General features: G+C 38.2%; 1 protein-coding gene across 7 annotated transcripts in view; it reads right to left on the bottom strand.

Moving 5' to 3' along the window:
- CDKAL1 (CDK5 regulatory subunit associated protein 1 like 1) overlaps window positions 1-20842 on the bottom strand; it is a 702199-nt gene that overhangs the window by 256869 nt on the left and 424488 nt on the right. For all 7 annotated transcript variants that reach the window (XM_016954980.3, XM_063812805.1, XM_016954982.3 and 4 more), the window contains one exon: window positions 19693-19859. In XM_016954980.3, the coding sequence (XP_016810469.2) occupies window positions 19693-19859 (167 nt within the window). The remainder of the gene's footprint in view (window positions 1-19692; window positions 19860-20842) is intronic.

The following is a 20842-nucleotide window of genomic DNA, read 5'->3' as shown; positions in this document are numbered from 1 at the left end:
TCTACAAGGCAGGGATATCTATCACCTGGAGACGGCAGAGATTAACTGGTCAGTCAGTGGGTTCGTAGTTAGCCGGATGGCCAAAAGATCTGGCTCTAATTTGGTATTTTTCCTCCCAATTAGCTCCAATTACAAACAAATGGAACTTCTGAGGTAGATACAGGGACATAAGATAAATATCTATATTAAAGCATTGCTAAAAACAGTCTTCTTGTTTTGGAGCCATGGTCCAAATATCTTATTTGTTTCTTTCCTTTTTTTTTTTTTTTTTTTTTTTTTTGAGATAGGGTCTGTCTCTGTCACCCAGGCTGGAGTGCAGTGTTGAGATCTCAGTTGACTGCAAGCTCTGCCTCCTGGGCTCAAGTGATTCTTTCACCTCAGCCTCCTGAGTAGGGGGGACTACAGGAGCATACAACAATGCCCAGCTAATTTTTTTTTTTTTTTTTTTTGCAGAGACTGGGTCTTGCTATGTTGCCCAGTCTGGTTTCGAACTCCTGAGCTCAAGCAATCTGTCAGCCTCGGACTCCCAAAGTGCTGGGATTACAAGCACGAGTCACTGCACCTGGCCCAAATATTTTATTTCTAAGATGCAACTGATGGTAAACCACACCATCAACTCGATAACAGCCTTTCAAGGAGAAAACAAAATCCAGAAAAATAGAAACCTTACGATATCAATGTTATATATTATTTGTAGAGCATAACTCTGATTTCTCAAATATTAAAGTGTGCCTGAGAATAAAGAATAGCTAGATATTAATCACTATCACAAGACAAGAGAAACACAATGTTCTTTTCATTTTCCCTATCCAATGTGAAGTTGTGGCAAAGATTGCTGGTTGCCCTAATATCCCTTCTCTCTTCTTCAGTAATAAAATTCCCAAATTTTAACTACACCTCTGACCACCAAGCTGGAGATTAATTGCTCATATGGTCAAATAACAAAGTTTGGGCAAAGCCAAAAGCTTGGATTTAATATGACTAGAAGAGATCTGCTACTTTTGGGTCAGGCCAGTAGAAGAAATGCATGCCATGTCTTTCCATTGTCTTTTCTGCTTCTGCAGCCTGGGATGCTAACATGACGGCAGGACAAAGAAGAGCCATCTTAGACCTAGAGAGGGAAGACACACACTGAAGACAGCAAATCCTCTAGAGAATCTTGGACCACCCATCTGTGGACTGTGAAAGAGAGAAATAAACTTCTATAAGCCACCATATTTTGGGGCCTCTTTGTTTTATCCTTTTCACGTTTTCCCTAATGTAAGCGTTTTCTATATAATACTTCACAGTTATATATCGTCTACAACAATAATTTCTTAAAAATTGTTTATAGTCATTGCTAGTTAGAAATGATGACCCAGGCCAGGCAGGGTGGCTCACGCCTATAATCCCAGCACTTTGGGAGGCTGAGGTGAGCAGATCACTTGAGCCCAGGAGTTCAAGACTAGCCTGGGCATCATAGGGAGACCCTGACTCTCCTAAAAATACAAAAATTAGCTGGGCATGGTGGTGCATGCCTGTAGTCCCAGCTACTTGGGAGGCTGAGGTGGGAGGATCACTTGAACCTGGGAGGCAGAGGTTGCAGTGAGCCGAGATCACACCACTGCACCCCAGCCTCGGTGACAGAGCAAGGCCCTGACTCAAACAAACAAACAAAAGATGACCCATGTTGCTTATGATCCTATGTTGGATCACCTGGCAGGATGGCAGCAGCTGAAGCAGAGACCCCAGTGAACACTGGCATGCCTCTACTGCTGTTCACAGTGACTGGCACTGAGAGCCACCTTTCCCTCCACAGCCTTTGGAAAGTCTCACATTTCCCCATGGGTCCTACTTCACTCCCCCCTCACTGGCTAGCTTTCTCCTTCCCCACAGGTACTTTTGACTTTGGCTTACCCTATCAATCATGAGAAAATAAACATTAGGAATATGTGACCCAAAAGATACCTTTACATAGAAAAGATACCTTTATATTTACATATGTGATACATTGTTTTTAAGGTAAAATTCCAAAATCTCAGTATAGTAACAATGATAATAATGATAGCTGATAACTCTTGAGCACCTTTTATGTGCCAGACACTATTCTAAGCATTCTACATATATCAATTCATTGTTCTACCAATGTTACTCTATTATAAGCTAAATAATGATACTCCATTATTTAAAGTCTTTTTTTTTTTTTTTGAGACGGAGTTTCGCTCTTATTGCCCAGGCTGGAGAGTAGTGACACGATCTCGGCTCACTGCAACCTCTGCCTCCCGGGTTCAAGCAATTCTCCTGCCTCGGCCTAAAGTCTTCAATTTATATAGCATCCCAGAAAGCACTAGTGATATGTTATCTAATATTCTTTGTATAGGGTAACTGCTAATATGCCCAGTTGATATGTGAAAACATCAAAACCCATAGAAATGTGAAAATCTGTCCAGTGCTCCACAAAAATCAGCAGAACATCCAGGCCCATGTCAAAGACTGGCCCTGACAGCAAACAGTCAACAATGCTCAGTTCTCCTTTCACGGTCTCTGAGTTCTAAAATCAAGCATGCTTTCCTAAGAGAAGGGATGTCCATAAGCTTCACAATTCCAAGGGCTATGGATTAATTCACTGATGACCCACGTTCCAAACAGGAAATGTGCCTGAAACTGAGGGAATTAACAGAGATGGGCTGTTCATTCCCTTAGGAATGTGGGCTAGGCTGGTGGAAGAGCAAAAGAGAAATAAAAATAAGTTGTTTATCCTGCTTTCTGTTTCAAACTTTCTTCAAAAAATCTGAAGGACTTGGGAAGTTGAAACATAAAAAGAAACTGATAGGCTTCCACGGATAAAACTGAGTGTCTAAAAGAATAGCTGGTGCCTTGAGAAACTTAACTAAAGGCTAAGGAAGAGCTAAGAGTGTCTCAAGCCTGGGTGATAAGAAGTGACTGCCAGGGGGCTGTGTCTGAGGCCTCATGAACTTGGCCACCAAAATGATCTCCAGTCCTTCTACAGGGCCACCAGAGTGGAACAATAAGAGTATGCAGAACAATCCATTTTTGGCAATAGAGAGATCTTGTGACATGATTTTCTGTAAATTTCACTTTACACTGTATTATTTACAGCATGAAAAGCACTTGCAAGTGAGGAAGGCCATTCTATCCAAAAGAATGTTTCTTTCTCAGGTGTTGAATGGAGGACTCAATTCAAGTGAGTCTCTAGGCTCACTACAGAAACAGAAGCCCTTGGTGTCTCAGGCCTCTCTGACTTAGGATTATAGAAATGATATGCCACTGTCAAAGCAAGTGTTGAGATGATTATTTCACACCAAATATCAGATAATAAAATGGAACAACAGTTTTTTCACGTTTTTTTTTTAATTCTAGGTCACATCAAGTAAAATGAGTTTAAAAATATTTTGGAAGGCCTGGAATTAGAGAGCAAGTGGAAAATTTAAAATCTACATCATTCAGCTTAAACTCTTCAAAATGGTGCTCCCTTTTCAGATGACTTACATGTGAATGGAATGATCACGATTCAACTAATTTGCCAGATTAATGATAAAACTGATTCAGATTTAAATCTTCTACTTCTGTAAACACTTCAATACAATAATGATCCATGTGGTTTGAAGGATACTGGAATAAAATAATAAAGCTATAACAAATATGTTAGTAATAAAATTGTTATATTCTAAAATCTGTTACTTCTATGACAGTAACACAATGTACTGCAGATTTCAAAATGACTCTTTAAGTTTTGAAATTGATTATCCCTGAAATATCAATATTTTTCTAGTGATCTGTTGCAAATTCTAGAGTTTATACCTATTAATTTTAAGTTTGATTATCTTTTTAATTTAGCAATGCAGCATCAAAAGCAAATATCTTTCCGATCAACAAATGTCCAATCACCTGATGTGCATAGCTTTTGGAAGACTATGCAGATGGTGTGACACGGCATAGTAAAGGGGACATCATCTATCAAGAAAACAAAGCTTCTTTAGTGAATCTAGACCAACAGCAGCTTTGACATCATGAAAGACAGTAATTGTGGAACTCAATTATCTATCAGAATAGAAATAACAACATAATATTTGATTTGGTTCTTAATAAAAGTATCAGTTTTTAACAGGGAGAGAGACCGTGCATGGTGGGCTCATGCCTGTAATCCCAGCACTTTGGGAGGCCAAGGCAGGCAGATCACGAGGTCAGGAGTTAGAGACCAGCCTGGCCAACAAAGTGAAACCCCGTCTCTACTAAAAATGCAAAAATTAGCCGGGTGTGCTGGCACGTGCCTGTAGTCCCAGCTACTCAGGAGGCTGAGGCAGGAGAAACATTTGAATCTGGGAGGCAGAGGTTGCAGTGAGCTGAGATCATGCCATCGCACTCCAGCCTGGGTGACAGAGCGAGACTCGGTCTCAAAAAACAAAACAAAACAAAACAAAAAACAGAAAGAAGCAATTAACCATCACAGGCAAGATTCAGTCTATCTATGCCATATTATTTCTTGTGTGGTATCCAAAGCCAGAAGTATCTAAAGAAGTATACATTTTAGTCTATAAGTCTCCATGCTTTCTGTGATGGTGATTCAATTAATAGTGATCATTTGCTGTCAATAACCTGCTAATGAAATGAGTTCTTCCTCAAAAGCTTTACGAGGAAGACAGCACCATAAGTGATGGATGCACCTTTGACATGCAGCACAAAAATTAAGCAAGAAAAGTGATTCAACTTCACATATTGATGGTCTGATAGATACAAGGCAGTCCCTTTTCAGGCATAAATTTTTATTGACCTCAGCAGGAATGGTGGAGTTAAGACTCTGAAAATCCTCTCCTTCATAAAAACAATGAGAACACTGACAAAAATTGTCAGTCAACTTTTTCAGAACTCTGGAAATTAACTAAAGGTTTGCAGCAATCTGGGTGGTGTTCATTAAAAAACAAATAAATCTTGGTAAGAACATGGAGATATGTGGTGTGTTTGGCCTACCCTAATCTCACCTCCCACTTTCTAGCTCCATGGTAGCCTTGAAAACCAACAGCCTTCAATCATGAAAACCAGCAGCCTGGAAGCCACTTGAGGGGGCATAATAGAGTTGTAACTTCTTCAAAGCCCCATTCCCAGAAAAACTATCATTATTGGACCTCACTAGTGGTTCCAAGGAAGGCTCCACTCACACAGCTTGCTTATTTAACCTGACCTGGCACTAACCCAGTGAGAACAGTCTTTTGCCCAAAGATATTTGTCAAAAATAATCAGCTGCAATTGTTTAACATCAGGGCTGCCTCAGGCTGTGATAACAGCTGGGACAAACAATAAGCAAATCAAAAAGCTTAAAAAAAAAAAAGGCAGGGAATGTGATATCCATACAAAGCCTAAAAAACACTGACATATTTCCTAGAATATAGAAGGTTCCATGTATGCACAGGGCTGGGTGTGTGTTTAGGTTATGCACATGCTGAGAACCAAATATCTGAGAACGTGCTAAACTCTCACCTCTGGCTAAACCTGATACTTGGCAGAAACAGGAAGTAAAGGCAAAGGTGGAGTTATAAGCTACCTGATGGAGCATCCCAGGCAAGGTCCAACATATACAATCAGGCCTCCCTGCAAAAACTGAGAGACTTACTGGTTCCAGGCATTTAAGGAAATCTCTGTCCAATCATTAGCTGACTATTAAGCTAAGTGGGTAGAGATTTCACTGGTCACACATGACAAAGAATACAGACTTTACAGAATTACAGTGGACCCTTAAAAACACGGGTTTGTACTGTGTGAGTTCACTTATACATAGATATTCTTTTGTCTTTACCACCCCTGAGACTGCAAAATCAACAGCTCCTCTTCTTCCTCCTCCTCAGCCTATTCAGTATGAAGATGATGAGGATGATGACCTTTATGATGATCCACTTCCACTTAATGAATAGTAAATATATTTTCTCTTCTTATGATTTTCTTAATAACATTTTCTTTCCTCTAGCTTACTTGGTTGTAAGAATACAGTATATAATACATATAACACACGTGCATTAATTGATTGTTTATGTTAATGGTGAGGCTTCCTGTCAACAGTAGGCTATTAGTAGTTAACTTTTGGAGGAGTCAAAAGTTAGACATGGATTTTTGACTGCACTGAGGGGGTACCTCTAAGCCCTGCATTGTTCAAAGGTCTGAACTATAATTCAGAAAAGTCACCAAATAACAACAACAAACTGTAGGGAGTGAGAAGAATCCGATTTCCAGAGCTGCCACATTATATTATTCAAATGTCCAGTATTCAATAACAAAAATCATAAACCATAAGAAAACCCTCCAAACAAACAAGAAAATATGGTTTGTGCACAGGAAAAAAGGAGACAATAGAAACTGTCCCTGAGAAAGCCCAGATATTAGACTTTACTGGACAAAGACTTTAAATCAGCACTTTAAATATGATCAAAAAACTAAAGAAAACCATGTCCCAAGAATTAAGGAAAATCAAGAGAATGATGTCTCACCAAATAGAGTACCAATAATGAGACAGAAATAATAAAAAAGAACCATATAGAAATTCTGATATAGAATGTATAAGAACTAAAATTTAAAAATTACTAGAAGGGCTCTGCAAGAGATCTGAACAAGCAGAAGAAACAATCAGCAAACCTGAAGACAGGTCAATTCAGATGACTTGATGGGGGGAATAGAAAGAAAAAATTAACAGAGCCTTAGATACCATCAAGCACACCAACAAACACATAATGGGAGTTCTAGGAAAGGAAAGAAAGGAGCAGAAAGAATATTTGAACAAATAGTGGCCAAAACCTCTCTAATTTGAAAAACAGCACTAATTGGCTGGGTGCGGTGGCTCACACCTGTAATCCCAGCACTTTGGGAAGCCAAGGTGGGAGGATCACTTGAGCCCAGTTGTTCAAGACCAACCTGGAAAACACAGTGAGACTCTGTCTCTATAAAAAATACAGAAACTAGCTGGGTGTGGTGGCACACACCTGTAGCCCCAGCTGCTTGGGATGCTGACATGAGAGAAGTGCTTGAGCCCAGGAAGTCAAGGATGCAGTGAGCCATGACTGCACCACTGCACTCTAGCCTGGGTGACACAGTGAGACCCTGGTCCAAAAAAAAAAAAAAAAAAACCCAAAACAAAAAAGAACATTAATCAACACATCCTAAAAGCTCTAGAAACTTCAAGTAGGATAGACTCAAAGAGATCTACACCCAGACACATCATAATCAAACTGTTGAAAGTCAAAGACAAAAAGCGAATCCTGACAGCAGCAAGAGATCAGCAACTTATAGATAAGGGATCCTCAGTAAGATTAACATTTGGTTTCTCCAAAGAAACCATATGGAAGAGAGGGAAGTGAGATGATATAAAATGCTGAAAGAAAAAGACTGCCAACCAGGAATTCTGTATCCAGAGAAGCTGCTCTTCAAAAATGAAGACGAAATTAAGTCATTTCCAGATAAATGAAAACCAAGAGGAATTAGTTGTTAGCAAATCTGCCTCTCAAGAAATGCTAAATGGAACCCTTCAGGCTGAAATGAAAGGACTCTCCAATCCACAGGAAGAAATAAAGAGCAGCAGTAAATGTAACTGCATATGTAAACATAAAAGACAGTATAATTGTGGATTTTGTTTGTAACTCTTGTTTTTATATTATCTGATTTAAAAGACAACTGCACAAAGTGCTAATTATAAATCTGTGCTACTGAGCATACACTGCATAAATATGTAATGTTTATGACAGTAACAACAAAAAGAAGTGGGGAGGGAAGGGAACTACTTAGGAGCAAAGTTTTCATATGTTATTATAATTAAGTTAATATTGATCAAAATTAGAGTGTTATAAATTAGAATATTAATTGTAATCCCTATGGTAACCACTATAAAAATGACTTAAAATATATATAGTAAAAGAAACAACAAAGTAATTAAAATGTCATACTAAAGAATTTCTATTTACTACAAAATGAGGCTGTTATGAGTTGAACTGTGTCCCCTAAAAAGATGTAAATGTAAGTCCTAACCCCCAGTAGCTGTGAATGTGACATTACTTGGAAACAGGGTCTTAATAGATATACTCAAGTTAAAATGAGGTCATAATGAATTAAGGTGGACCCTAATCCAATGACTGGTGTATAAGATGAGGACATTTGGAAACAGAGACAGAGGAAAGAATGCCAGGTGAAGACTGAGACAAAAATTGGAGTGATGTGTCTATAAGCCAAGGAATGCCAAGTATTGTCAGTAACCACTAGAAGCTGCGGGACAAGAACAGAACAGATTCTCTCTCAGAGTTCCCAAAATACCCAGTTTGTGGTACTTTGTTACAACAGATAAACCAATACAAAGGCAATAATGGAAGAATATAGAAACAACAACAAAAAATAAAAAGAGTCTGCTGAGGTAGGAAAAATAAAGACTGAAAACGTAGGGGCCACTTAACTAAAAGATTAATGTCTGAAATTTCCACCAATCAGAAGGTAGCCTAATATTCCATATGACATTGCAAAATAAAAGCTGATACAGAGTATGCTTTTAAAAATATTTTAACATTAAACTATGAAGACTACTTCTTTATGACCATATATTAGAAACAGACTTGATGACAGTATTTTCTCTAATCAATGTTATATTGATAGTAAACTTTCTGCAACAGTTTTTAAAAACACACAATAATACATGCTACAAACAGAAACCATTTCCCCCCTCAAACTAATGAATAATTGGGGATCTTTCAGGATTATGCTAAACAATCAGTTTGATTTTCTCTGGCCTATATGCAGCATCCTCTGATCCTAAAAGTGATTTATTAAACATGGATTGTGCCCATATTTAATATTCAATAGTTCTGATACAACACATGCAAATAAAAAAGTTCTGAGCAGTAGGAGTCTATAATAATAATAATCCTTATGTTTCCAACTTAGGACATAATCATTATTTACTGTTAAATGATATTAAAGAATTTTTGAACTTAAATTTTGAAAGCTTAACATTTTCAAGTGGAGCATTTCTGTGGTAGGGTCAGGAAAATGTAGAGAACAGATGTATATCAGACCTAAAAGCAACAATTTAGTATCTTAGAAATAAACAGAAGCAGATGAAGGGAACGGACTTTGCTTTCTGACAAACATGCAGAATGTCCCTCAACTATTCTATGAACCATTAACTTCATTACCTACCTGTCTGTTCTAGATCATGAATCACCTGAAAATTCCATTACCTACCTGATATAAAATATGACGATTTCATTTTACTAAGTGCTGAATTAGCAAGTGCCTAAGGTAGCCTTTCATAGGCTATTAAAGCAAAGAAGTCAATACCGAGAGGATCGTAGAATAGAAAAGTGTAAAGGAAACTACGTGGATTGCCTTATGTGTTAGCCATTCTCTGTGCTTGTGAAGGAATGTCAAAGGCAGCTTTTCTCAATGGTTTGAGCATAACTGACTTCCTAAATTAATAAGGAAGATAAAGCCCACAGCTGGTGTATTATGGAGTTTGAACTGCACTAATTTTGACAGGTGACATGAAAGGCTTCTCAGCTACTCCGGGTGAAATTAAGGATTCAGGGGACTGGCAATGTGAAATGCCTTTTAAGATGTAAATTAAACCATATACATATCTAATGCCCTTCTATATAAACGGAAGTGTACACTAGAATACTAAAAGATGAAGAAGGAATAGATGTGTGTCATAGTTGAAATATGTAAATTTTTATGTTTTTCAAGTATGTTAGAGTGAGAGAGATCTTTATATTTATTTTAAAAGAGTATTTTTCCTCAAAAAACATAGAGAGAGACATGACCCAGGATAGATATTCAACTATGATTATAATATTCCCCCTCCCCTCCCCTCCCCTCCCCTCTCCTCTCGATACAGTGTCTCAATGCTCAGACCAGAGTGCAGTTATATGATCATAGCTCACTACAGTCTTCCCTCTTCCCTCCCCTCCCCTCCCCTCCCCTCTCCTCCTCTTCTCAAGATACAGGGTCTCAATGCTCGGGCCAGGGTGCAGTTATATGATCATAGCTCACCACAGTCTTGAACTCCTGGGTCCAAGTGATAATCTGGCCTCAGCCTCCTGAGTAGCTGGGACTACAGATGTGCGCCACCATACCCAGCTAATTGTAAAAAACTTTTTGTAAAGACGGATCTCACTGTATTGAACAGGCTGGTCTCAAACTCCTGACCTCAAGCAATCCTCCTGTCTTGGCCTCCCAAACAGCTGGGATTACAGGTGTGAGGCACTGCACCTGGCCAAACATCAGTTTCTTTATAAAGGATTTGCTAAGGCCTTTTCACTCATCATCTTGACAACCATGGTATCCCTATGTTCTTTTCCTCTCAGGAAAATTAATCGTCTCTTTTGGGAACAAATATCCATGTGTCACTGCATTTTATAAACAATATTCAATAATTTGGGTCAATGGCAAGAGGGAAAAAATGATGACAGTGGTTGAGAAGTTCAGAAGTTTTGTTTTTAACTTTTGTTTAAGTTCAGGGGTACATGGGTAGCCCTGAGACATAGGTAAACTTGTGTCATGGGGGTTTGTTGTACAGATTATTTCATTACCCAGCATCCATTAGTTATTCTTCCTGATGCTCTCCCTCCTCCCACCCCGCCATGGCCCCAGTGACAGGCCTCAGTGTGTGTTGTTCCCCGCCATGTTTCCATGTGTTCTCACCATTCAGCTCCCACTTATAAGCAAGAACATGTGGTATTTGGTTTTCTGTTTGTGTGTTAGTTTGCTGAGGATAATGGCTTCCAGCTCCATCCATGTCCCTGCAAAAGACATGATTTCGTTCTTTTTTTATGGTTGCATAGTCTATGTACCACATTTCTTAATCTAGTCTATCACTGACGGGCATTTAGGTTGATTCCATGTCTCTGCTATTGTGAATACTGCTCCTATGAACATACCCATGCATGTGACTTTATAACAGAATGATTTATATTCCTTTGGGTATGTACCCAGTAATGGGATTGCTAGGACAAATGGTATTTCTGTCTTCAGGTCTTTGAGAAATCTCCACAAAGTCTTCCACGATGGTTGAACTAATTTACACTTCCATCCACAGTGTATAAGCATTCCTTTTTCTCCATACCCTCACCACCATCTGTTATTTTTTGACTTTTTAATAATAGCCCTTCTGACTGCTGTGAGATGGTATTTCATTGTGGTTTTGATTTGTATTTCTCTAATGATCGGTGATGTTGAGTTTTTTTTTCATATGATAGTTGGCCACATGTACGTCATCTTCTGAAAAGTTTCTGTTCATGTTTTTTGCCCAGTTTTTAATGCGGTTGTTTTATTCTTGTAAATTTATCTAAGTTTGGGAAGTTCAGAAGTTTATACCACAATGTGGATTAAAGCATTTCAGGACAAACATGAATGATTTGGCTGTTTATATTCTCACACTAGATTTATTCTCTCATGCCTGCTTTCTCATAATATAGACACTGGAACTGAGAATAACAGTGAAGCACATAAGATAGGTCTCTGTATAAATTATTGATGGCCATATAAAGAGAATTTTTAAGTATGATCCAGGCATGTTCTTGTGTTCCTCAGGAAGACAGAGGTACCCAGTATTTTCAACATGAGAAACATTTACCCAGAAAATATACCTGGCACAAGAAGGATAAAATAACATTCAGCAGCAACAAAGTGCAATCTGTTCTGAAATAAAGTCTATTTATAAGTTCATTTATTTTGGGGTCCTTCAGTCTACATGTAATCATGAGGCTTACTCACCCAGACTTAACATTACAAACAAAGACTCAGTAGTAGGAAGCAACAAGCTCGGTAAATTTTTCTGAGGAGTAGCTGAGATCAAGAAAGGCTTTGGCTTCTTGGGCAGGGTTGGAATTAGGGGCTGAGGCCTGGACAAGGGCACAAGCAAGTAGTATCACAGAACAAAGAGGCCGAGACCGAGGTATGGGCAGAGATGCAGGCCTTTTTTTTTTTTTTTTTTTTAGTGGAAGGGCCTGACTAAAGCTTCCTGCTGCTCAAACCCAGAACTAGCAGAGAAGTTGAAGAGTTAGAATGTTAGGTAGAGCCTATAATTTTGCTATGGGGAAGTAGCATTTCAATTTCATCTTTTATCAGTATTAGATCCTTGGCAGGCAAGAAAGGACATTCCTTTCATCCACATCTTCCCTTCCAGAGAGGCTGTTCCCAGCTCTCAGAATTAGGTTCCCAATGAAGCCTGATAAACTTAAAATGTATATGAGCCCTTTTAATATTTGATAAAAGTTTTCTCTCTTTAATATTCGGAAAGACACAAACTTCTGTTTCTAGTTTTAGGTGTTTCACTGACCTCTTAAAATTTATTCGCAAGTGCCAGGGTAAGAATCAAATAGAGCACTGATGATTATAAATGGCAAAAAACAGTGCCAACAGTTAGATCAAACCACATACTGACATGTCTCAAAAGCTACAGGTGGATGGTTGAAATAAAAGATTTTTCCTTTCCATTTCCTTGCTGAAAATAAGTAATCTAGCATGTCTTTTTATTCATCAAAAGGGGAAAAATATTTTGTATACAACAGTAGAGAATATATTTACATATCATTCTATTATTCCAGAAAGTATAAATCCTAAGGAAAAGAAATGTTTAAAGACACAGCTTGAACTGCTGAGTTCAGTTTGGAAAATCTGTATTGCTTTGATGAAACATAAGCACAGCATGTATTGAGTTTGCTATTATTTTGAAACTATGAGGCATTTTTTAAAACTCGGCAAAGGCAAACATATTATTAATGTTCATAAATTACCATGCAACAAAAGTCCTTGACAGGTATCTACTGTCTTTCAGCAGATGAATTTATTTCACTAAATATAGAATTAGCTTAGAATATAAGGTCATTGAAGTAGAAGTAAACATATAAAAATCTAGGGTAGCAGGAAGCTGATTTGTTACGGTGATTAAAAGATTTCCAAACCAAAAACAGAAGAGATATTTAAAATATCACTATTTGTAATTAACCTTATGATGACATGTACCATAAGTATACTAACTATAAATCTTGAGCAATACTATATATTTTAATTCAAGCTAAATAAAATGTAGCATAATATCAATGTGAATGTTAGTGTCAATGTTGTTTGGCAATATTTTACAAAGTAATATGTTTAAAAATATATAACTTGTTTTATTATAATTTGAATATATGAATAGTCCTTAATAAGCACTTGCAATCTAGATTAACCAGTTTGCCCTCTCTGGCGCAGGTTGTAAGTACTGCACTAAAATTCTCATACAATTTTGAGACACACAAGTCTCTTAAAGGGAGATAAGTTACTTTGAACTATTCATGACAGAGGGAAGACCAGGATAACTTTTTAAAATAAACATTTTAACTTTTATTTTAGGCTCAGGGGTACATGTGCAGGCTTGTTATATAGGTAAACTTATGACTTGGGGGTTTGGTGTACAGATTATTTAGTCATCCAGGTACTAAGCGTAGTACTTGATGTTTTTTTTTGTTTTTCTTTTCTTTTTTTTTTTTTGAGACGGAGTCTTGCTCTTTTGCCCAGGCTGGAGTGCAGTGGCGCGATCTCAGCTCACTGCAAGCTCCGCCTCCCGGGTTCACGCCATTCTCCTGCCTCAGTCTCCAGAGTAGCTGGGACTACAGGCACCCGCCACCACACCCGGCTAATTTTTTGTATTTTTAGTAGAGATGGGGTTTCACTGTGTTAGCCAGGATGGTCTTGATCTCCTGACCTCGTGATGCACCCGCCTCGGCCTCCCAAAGTGCTGGGATTACAGGTGTGAGCCACTGTGCCCAGCCGATATTTTCTTTTTCTGAAACTCTCCCACCCCCCCCCCTCCCGATCTCCCTCAAGCAGGCCCCAGTATCTGTTGTTCCCCTCTATCTGTCCACATGTTCTCATTATTTAGCTCCCACTTACAAGTGAGAACATGTGGTATTTGCTTTTCTGTTCCTGCGTTAGTTTGCTAAGGATAATGGCCTCTAGTTCCATCTATGTTCCTGCAAAGGACATGATCTTGTTCTTTTTCATGGCTGCATAGTATTCCATGGTGTACACATACCACACTGTCTTTATCCAGTCTACTGTGGATGGGCATTTAAGTTGACTCCATGTCTTTGCGATTGTGCATAGTGCTGCAATGAACATATGCATGCATGTGTCTTAAATACGTAAAATCCAGATACTTACTCTTTTCCTTACTGCCCAAGAGCTTTAACATCTTTTCCCTATCAGCCAATTCACGAAACTAAAACCAAGACAAACTGTCTGATTTTAATGTATCCTCTCTAGTGGAGATTTTAAAAAGCAGTGTAAGTTAAGAAGCAGGAAGAGAAGAAAGAAGTTAAGAGCCTAGATCATCTACAAATTCGATAATCATACAATAAGCTCATTTGTTCTAGACAACCCTAAAGATACTATCTATCGCTATAGTATTTTAGCTGGGCAAATAAACATAACGCATCCCTTTGATGAATCCCTAACCATCCAGTACATCTTCACAGACATGTGACTCATGAGAAACATATATGACAACTGTTCCCAAACTCTTCCAAAACTGGATGCTCAGCAGATATGAAGGTACTTCAATACATGAGGCATGAAGTCAAGGAACAGTTAATAAACTAAACTTTGAGCTATCACATCATTCAGTAAACATTTAATAAGTGTATGAAGTGTGTGTTATCACAGGCACTGATATACAAAGATGGATAAGACAACATCTCCCTTACGATAACAGTCATGTTGGATTTCTACATAAATAAGTAATCATGATGCGCCATGATGAGTGCCCAAAGAGACAGAGACCTGTTGAAGAGGGGTACTATGAAGCACAGAACGTATGTGGGAAGAGTTTGGGAAGGCTTCCTTGAAGATGCAGTAGAGTAGAAAGCATTTGCGAATTAGAATAGATTAGAAACCAGTTCAGCGGCGAACTGGCTATGCGGTTTAGCCAGTTATCTAACCTTTCGAACCCATGGCTTCTCAATTAACAAAACAAAAATAACAGCCAGGCACAGTGGTGTATGTTTGTAGTCCCAGCTAAGGCAGGAGGATCATTTGAGCCCAGGAGTTCAGGGCTGTAGAGCGCTATGATCACACCTATAAATAGCCACAGCACTCCAGCCTGGGCAACAAAGCAAAACCCCATCTCAAAAAAGTGGGCAAAAGAAAATTGAGGATAATAATATCTATATAGCTAGCCTGTTGTAAGAAGAAAAAGAGATCACACATGTAAAGCACTCAGTTTCTTGCAAACAATAAGCACTTGATAAATTGTACTGATTTTATCAGTTAGCAGTGATTTCAGGTGCCTCATTAGCAGCAGCCATTATACCACTATCACTGGTCTCATGTGAACCTTGTTGGGTTCACATGTATTATTTTCAGTCTGAATTAATACTTTAGCTGTAGGCTACCTACCACCAGGAGGACAAAACTAAGCAATGTAGTTTTAAGAGTAATCAAATTCATAAACCGCTTCACTTTCTGCAAGGTCAGAGTTCATTAAAGAGGAATATGCAAAGGTTATTACATTAGCAATATCAATAGGAAAGCAAACACAGGGAAAATACATCTTATTTGCCACCACAGGGGCGATATATTAGCCAACACATGTAGTAGCAAATATTAGTATGTCTGATTAACACATTACTACCAACTGTCATCATATGGTAAGGATATCATGAGAAAAAGGTAATGTAAACATTTCAGGAGTATGAAATGGTAAAAAAAAAAAAAGATATATAGGAGATATCATTAGGGCACTACTCAAGGGACAAATGAATAAGAATGTAATAGAAAAAAATAAGTACCCTGAATGTCCTCAAGGGCTTATTCTTATCCTTTAGGCAACAGGGACTTTAAGGTGACATAAAGCATGTTTATTGTTTTATCTATTGATTCTATTATCATATGCAAGTTTACTACAGCATTGTATAAGCTCATAGGTATATTTCTTCAATTCCAGAGTGTTTTTTTCACAATATATATGTTTGAGATATCTTTTGTCAGCTATATCATAATTCAAATGAATCCTATATTGTTTTTTAAGGGCAGTGATACTAAAAAATAAGGTTTGCAGATGTCCCAAACACACACTTCACTACTTGTCTGCCTATGAGTGATAAAGAGTTCTCCTTCCCTTCCTTTTATTCAGTACACATGTATTCAGTATTTGCTATATAAAGTGCCACACACAATGCTAGACTCTTGAAGAAACCTTAAAAGTGATCCTGCGTTAAGTGTAATGTGCATCCTCTATTCCTATGGAGATTGAATAAAATGTATTCTCAATAGATGTATCTTTCCCCAGCATACTTTTAAATAATGATAAAAACTTTGGTGCTTTCCTTTATATAACTTTCCCTTTAAACTGTTCGGTTTTTTTTCTTTTAAGTTGGTAAAAGGTGTTTTTAAAAAATCTGAGAGTCAGGTGAATAAGAAGTGAACAGAATGAAGAGGAAGGAAAACAAACCAGCCAAGTACTCTCTAATTAAAGTCTGTTGTGTGAAGCATCTTCTAAAAACACAAGAAGGCTGAGTCTTCCCAACAAAATTCTCAAGAAATCCTTACCCTGAAGGTTTTAAAGCATCAGGGTAGTTATTTCAAGAGTGGATTCCTTCAATCCCTATAGTTTAAAAAATCACCACCTTCATTTGTTGTTTTTTTTTTTTCTGTTTTCATCTTCTGTTTTTTCTCATTGGTGAACTCCGTTCACCCTTGAGATAAGTCAAGTAATTTCTGTAGAGTGGTCTAAGCCTAGTGAGAGGAAAATGTAAATGTACAAGGTATTGCTGTGCACAGGACTGAGGAGCACCAGATTTGGGCTCCCTTCCCTACTGCCCTTTTTGACACTGGGAAGCCATGTAGGCCTTCTGGGGCTCAGTCACCTTTTCTGTTACATAACGATGTGTTTGTGGAATCCTGAGTGTTCTGGGCTCTGCCATGCAGAGGAGGATGAGAAGAAACAGCAAGGTGTGAAGGTCTGGTCCAGGAAACAAAGGAAGAGTTTAAAACCTCTTACTTTGAGATTGTGTAGACCTTTAATTCTTGCATATCTTTGTTTCCTTTTGCTCTGTTTCTTTTGGATGGCTTTCTCCCTGGGTGTGGTATCACAGCCTGGATTACCTCCTGCACATAAAGTGCAGAGTAGTGGGTGGCTTTCTGTGGGGAACAATTCTCACCCTTGAAGCTCATTTACTTCATCATCTTTTGCTGCCTCTTCTGGCCAGGGGTTAGGATTTCAAAGTTCAAGACTACAGTGTGGGCTCTATAATTTATTTTATGAAGAAGGCTCTTCCTTTTTTTTTTTTTTTTTTTTTTTTTTTTGAGATAATCTTGCTTTGTCACCCAGGCTGGAGTGCAGTGGCACAATCTTGGCTCACTGTAACCTCTGCCTCCTGGGCTCAAGCGATTCTCCTGCCTCAGCCTCCTGAGTAGCTGGGATTACAGGCACCTATCACCCCGCCCAGCTAATTTCTGTGTTTTTACCAGAGACGAGGTTTCACCATGTGGGCCAGGCTGGTCTCAAACTCCTGACCTCAAGTGATCCACCTGCCTCAGCCTCCCAAAGTGCTGGGATTACAGGTGTGAGCCACTGAGCCTGGGCAGCTCTTCCTGTATTCATTCTCATATTCACTCATTTATTGAGCCACTACTGGGTGGGATAGATCCACAGACAGATATAACAAGATTGTTGCCTCAAGATGACAATGTAGGAGGAAAGGCCAACATGATACATACTTCAAAGGATTTAAAAAAATATAATGTCATGACCATCAAAACTTGTTATCACTCCAACTACGATCTAGGAACTAAACATCTGGTGTTTTCCAGGCAAAGTATAAAGTTATATTTCAGATCTTTTGTTGATTTTTAGACGCTCCCCGAGTCTGGCACTACTTCAGGTGCTGAGCACTAGGATTTGCTATACACACAGTATTAGCTGCTGCAATCTTGCAATCAATTAAAATGTTGAATTTATTCCAAGGAGTATTTGGTTAGTTACCTCAGAGCCAACACAAGATTTTTCTTCCTTGTGCTTCTTCCTTTTTGAACTTACCTGACTCTATCTCTTGTGGGTCCCTGGATCCCTGATCAGATCTTTTCCAATCCAAAAAAAGTGGCTGTTATCATAAACCTTATATTGATGGGGCCTGTTTCCCTTCCTACCCTCCACATGTCTAGTATATCTCCTGGTCTTCACAATGTATGCCTCACATTTACTGCAAACACAGCAAGACTGTCACAGCTCTTAGCATATTTGATTTTTTTTTTTTTTTTTTTTTTTACAGAGAATCACTTTGCTTTATCAAGTGTTGAGTCAAAGTGTTAAGTAAAAGTTGACATGCCTGCAACTTATTTTTAAATAGCAAATCATAATCATCCCACACTGTCTAAAGTACTAAACTTAACATATAAATCATATACCCTTACTAGAAAGAGCTAGCTAGAAAAATGTAAATAATAAAATTAAAATTGCTAAACTCCCTCATTATGTATTTATAATTAGCAGTCAAATTATTAACTCTGTTTTCAGAATTTCTGAAATAGGTTGTTGATATTAAGGAAGCCATTCAACAAAAACCTCAACAAGTATAGTCTTAAAATCAAATCAGCGAAATAATCTTTTAAATGTTTAGCTATTCATTAGCATTTGCATTAAATTTCAGCAACAGTGGTTGCTTTTAGCTTTTGGGGATGTTATTTTTCTGCACAAACATACTGCAAAGAACACACGTGAAAAAAATAAAAGTTATTCATTTTATTCTTTACACATGACTTTGCAATTGCACTAATCAGATTTTATTTCCATAACTATGGGTCTAAAGTAATTATTTTATTTCTCAAATAGTAGTCATGGATCCTAGCAAGTACTTCTTCATTTATATGGTTGCTCTCCTGTCCATATTCTTTGCTCATATTTACTGTGTCATTTGCCTTCAGGTACCACAGTTACCTGGACATATGCCCATTTGCCTAGTTTGACACAGCTACTTAAGGGTAAGCATCCCGATCTGTGGAAAACTATAAAAACAAAATCAGGGATCTCAGAATCACCTTTGTTCACAGTGATCACCATTATGTTGATAAGTGAAAAACAAGGAAGGAAATTCTCTGAAAGAAAATGTCATGTATTCAGGGATGGGCCTTACAGTGGGAATACAGGTGCCACAGTAACACATGTGCAAATCAAGTGGAAGAGTACCTTGCTCTGTGTCCCTCTGATTCAACTTCACCACTATGTATCTCCAGATGAAGGGATGAAATTGAAAATTCATCCTCGAGCTTCAAGCACAGTCCCTTTTCTGATATGGGTAACAGTAGTTTGGATAACACAATACTGACTGTGGGTTGCGAAATTAATGCAACACATTAGCAGTTCTGAATCAGACGAGCAGTCAAAATGGAGGAACTGAGGCAAATTTATGTGCTGGAAGACTGAAGGACTACAAACAAGAAACAAAGAACTGTGGCAAGGTGGCAAGTATTGAAAAATTTGGGCACTGTTAATTAATGATGAGGAAGTAAAAAAGTGTTGCCTGCCAAAGAAGGGGATTTGAAAGTCTTGATTCATTCTTGGAAATGCGGGACTACAAAAAAAAAAAATGTGAAGGAGTTTTAAATGAAGCTGATGCGATGATACTGAGGCTGCCACACTGTCTGGATTGGTTAGTGTCTATGTTAGCATGCAAATAGGGTGCTTTTCCTTACCTCCAGATGCTCTAAAATATAGGGCGGATTTGTCATGCCAAGCCTCAGCATTGCTCCCTCAGGAATCACTTCAACCAGTTTCCACAGGAGTGTGGGGAGATTGGTGCCAATATCTCTGCCATAAGCCCCCGTGTCTTCACTGGTCAACCATATCTCACAAACACCCTCTGTGAATCAAAGGAGATAATTAACAAATCTGTGGCAGAGCTGTTTCCTTCATCATACAGCTGCTCACTGTTTTTAATGCAGTATTTCTCAACACTATTATTCAGGCAGTCTGGGTATTCAATTGCAGAGAAAAAGCAGCTTATCCCATGGTGCCAGTGGGTTATTAAGTTCATTTTACGAACACCAGAGAGTTACAACAATGCTGTAAATTATCAGTGTGTCCTATGAAGTGATTAACATTCACAGCCAATCAGTTCAACTGTGCTTCCCCCAAAGCACTTTGATCAAGACTAAAGCCTCAGTCCCACCTCAGAGAATACCTATTTTATTGAATACTCTAAGCCCTGGAACTGAAACAGTCACTCCACAGAATAGGCACCATCAGCAGTTAACTCATTAATCAGTATGGCACCAACCTAAGGAAAAATGTCAAGTGTAGTTAAGGTTTAGCTCACATATTATTAATTATAAGGTATCCATTTTTCTCATAGCAACTATTCTAGTCTGTCTTCATTATTCAATTAAAAATAGTATTCATTTTGTTGCTGCATTCAAAAAAGTTGGTTGCTGCCTAAACTGAGTGTTTGTGTTGGAAAACCTGTTTACTGACAGTTTGCTTTCTATTTTCCACAAATCAGACTTTAGGAAAATGTATATATATTCTTGTCGTTATTATTGTTATAAAGAATCCTGACTTCAAATATCATACCCTGCAATGATACTGCTTCAAAAGTCCAGAGGAAATACTTTGGGATCCCCCTCATGTTATTTAAAATGAATAAAACAGAGTCAGCAAGAGCCATTCAGGCCTTTCATGGCACACAGAACTTTTCTCAATCCATATTCAATGAAATGATCAGCCTATTTTAAAAGGCCAAATGATTAACGAGGCTAAAACAAACAATGAAGGGAGCCTGTGAAATTTGCTCACGCTCAAGTGGTTTGTTGCTTCTGAAGAACCTCAACACACACACACAGGCAC

The sequence above is a fragment of the Pan troglodytes genome, chromosome 5 (assembly GCF_028858775.2).
Source record: "Pan troglodytes isolate AG18354 chromosome 5, NHGRI_mPanTro3-v2.0_pri, whole genome shotgun sequence".
Taxonomy (NCBI): domain Eukaryota; kingdom Metazoa; phylum Chordata; class Mammalia; order Primates; family Hominidae; genus Pan; species Pan troglodytes.
This window is presented reverse-complemented; position numbering and strand designations above follow the sequence as displayed.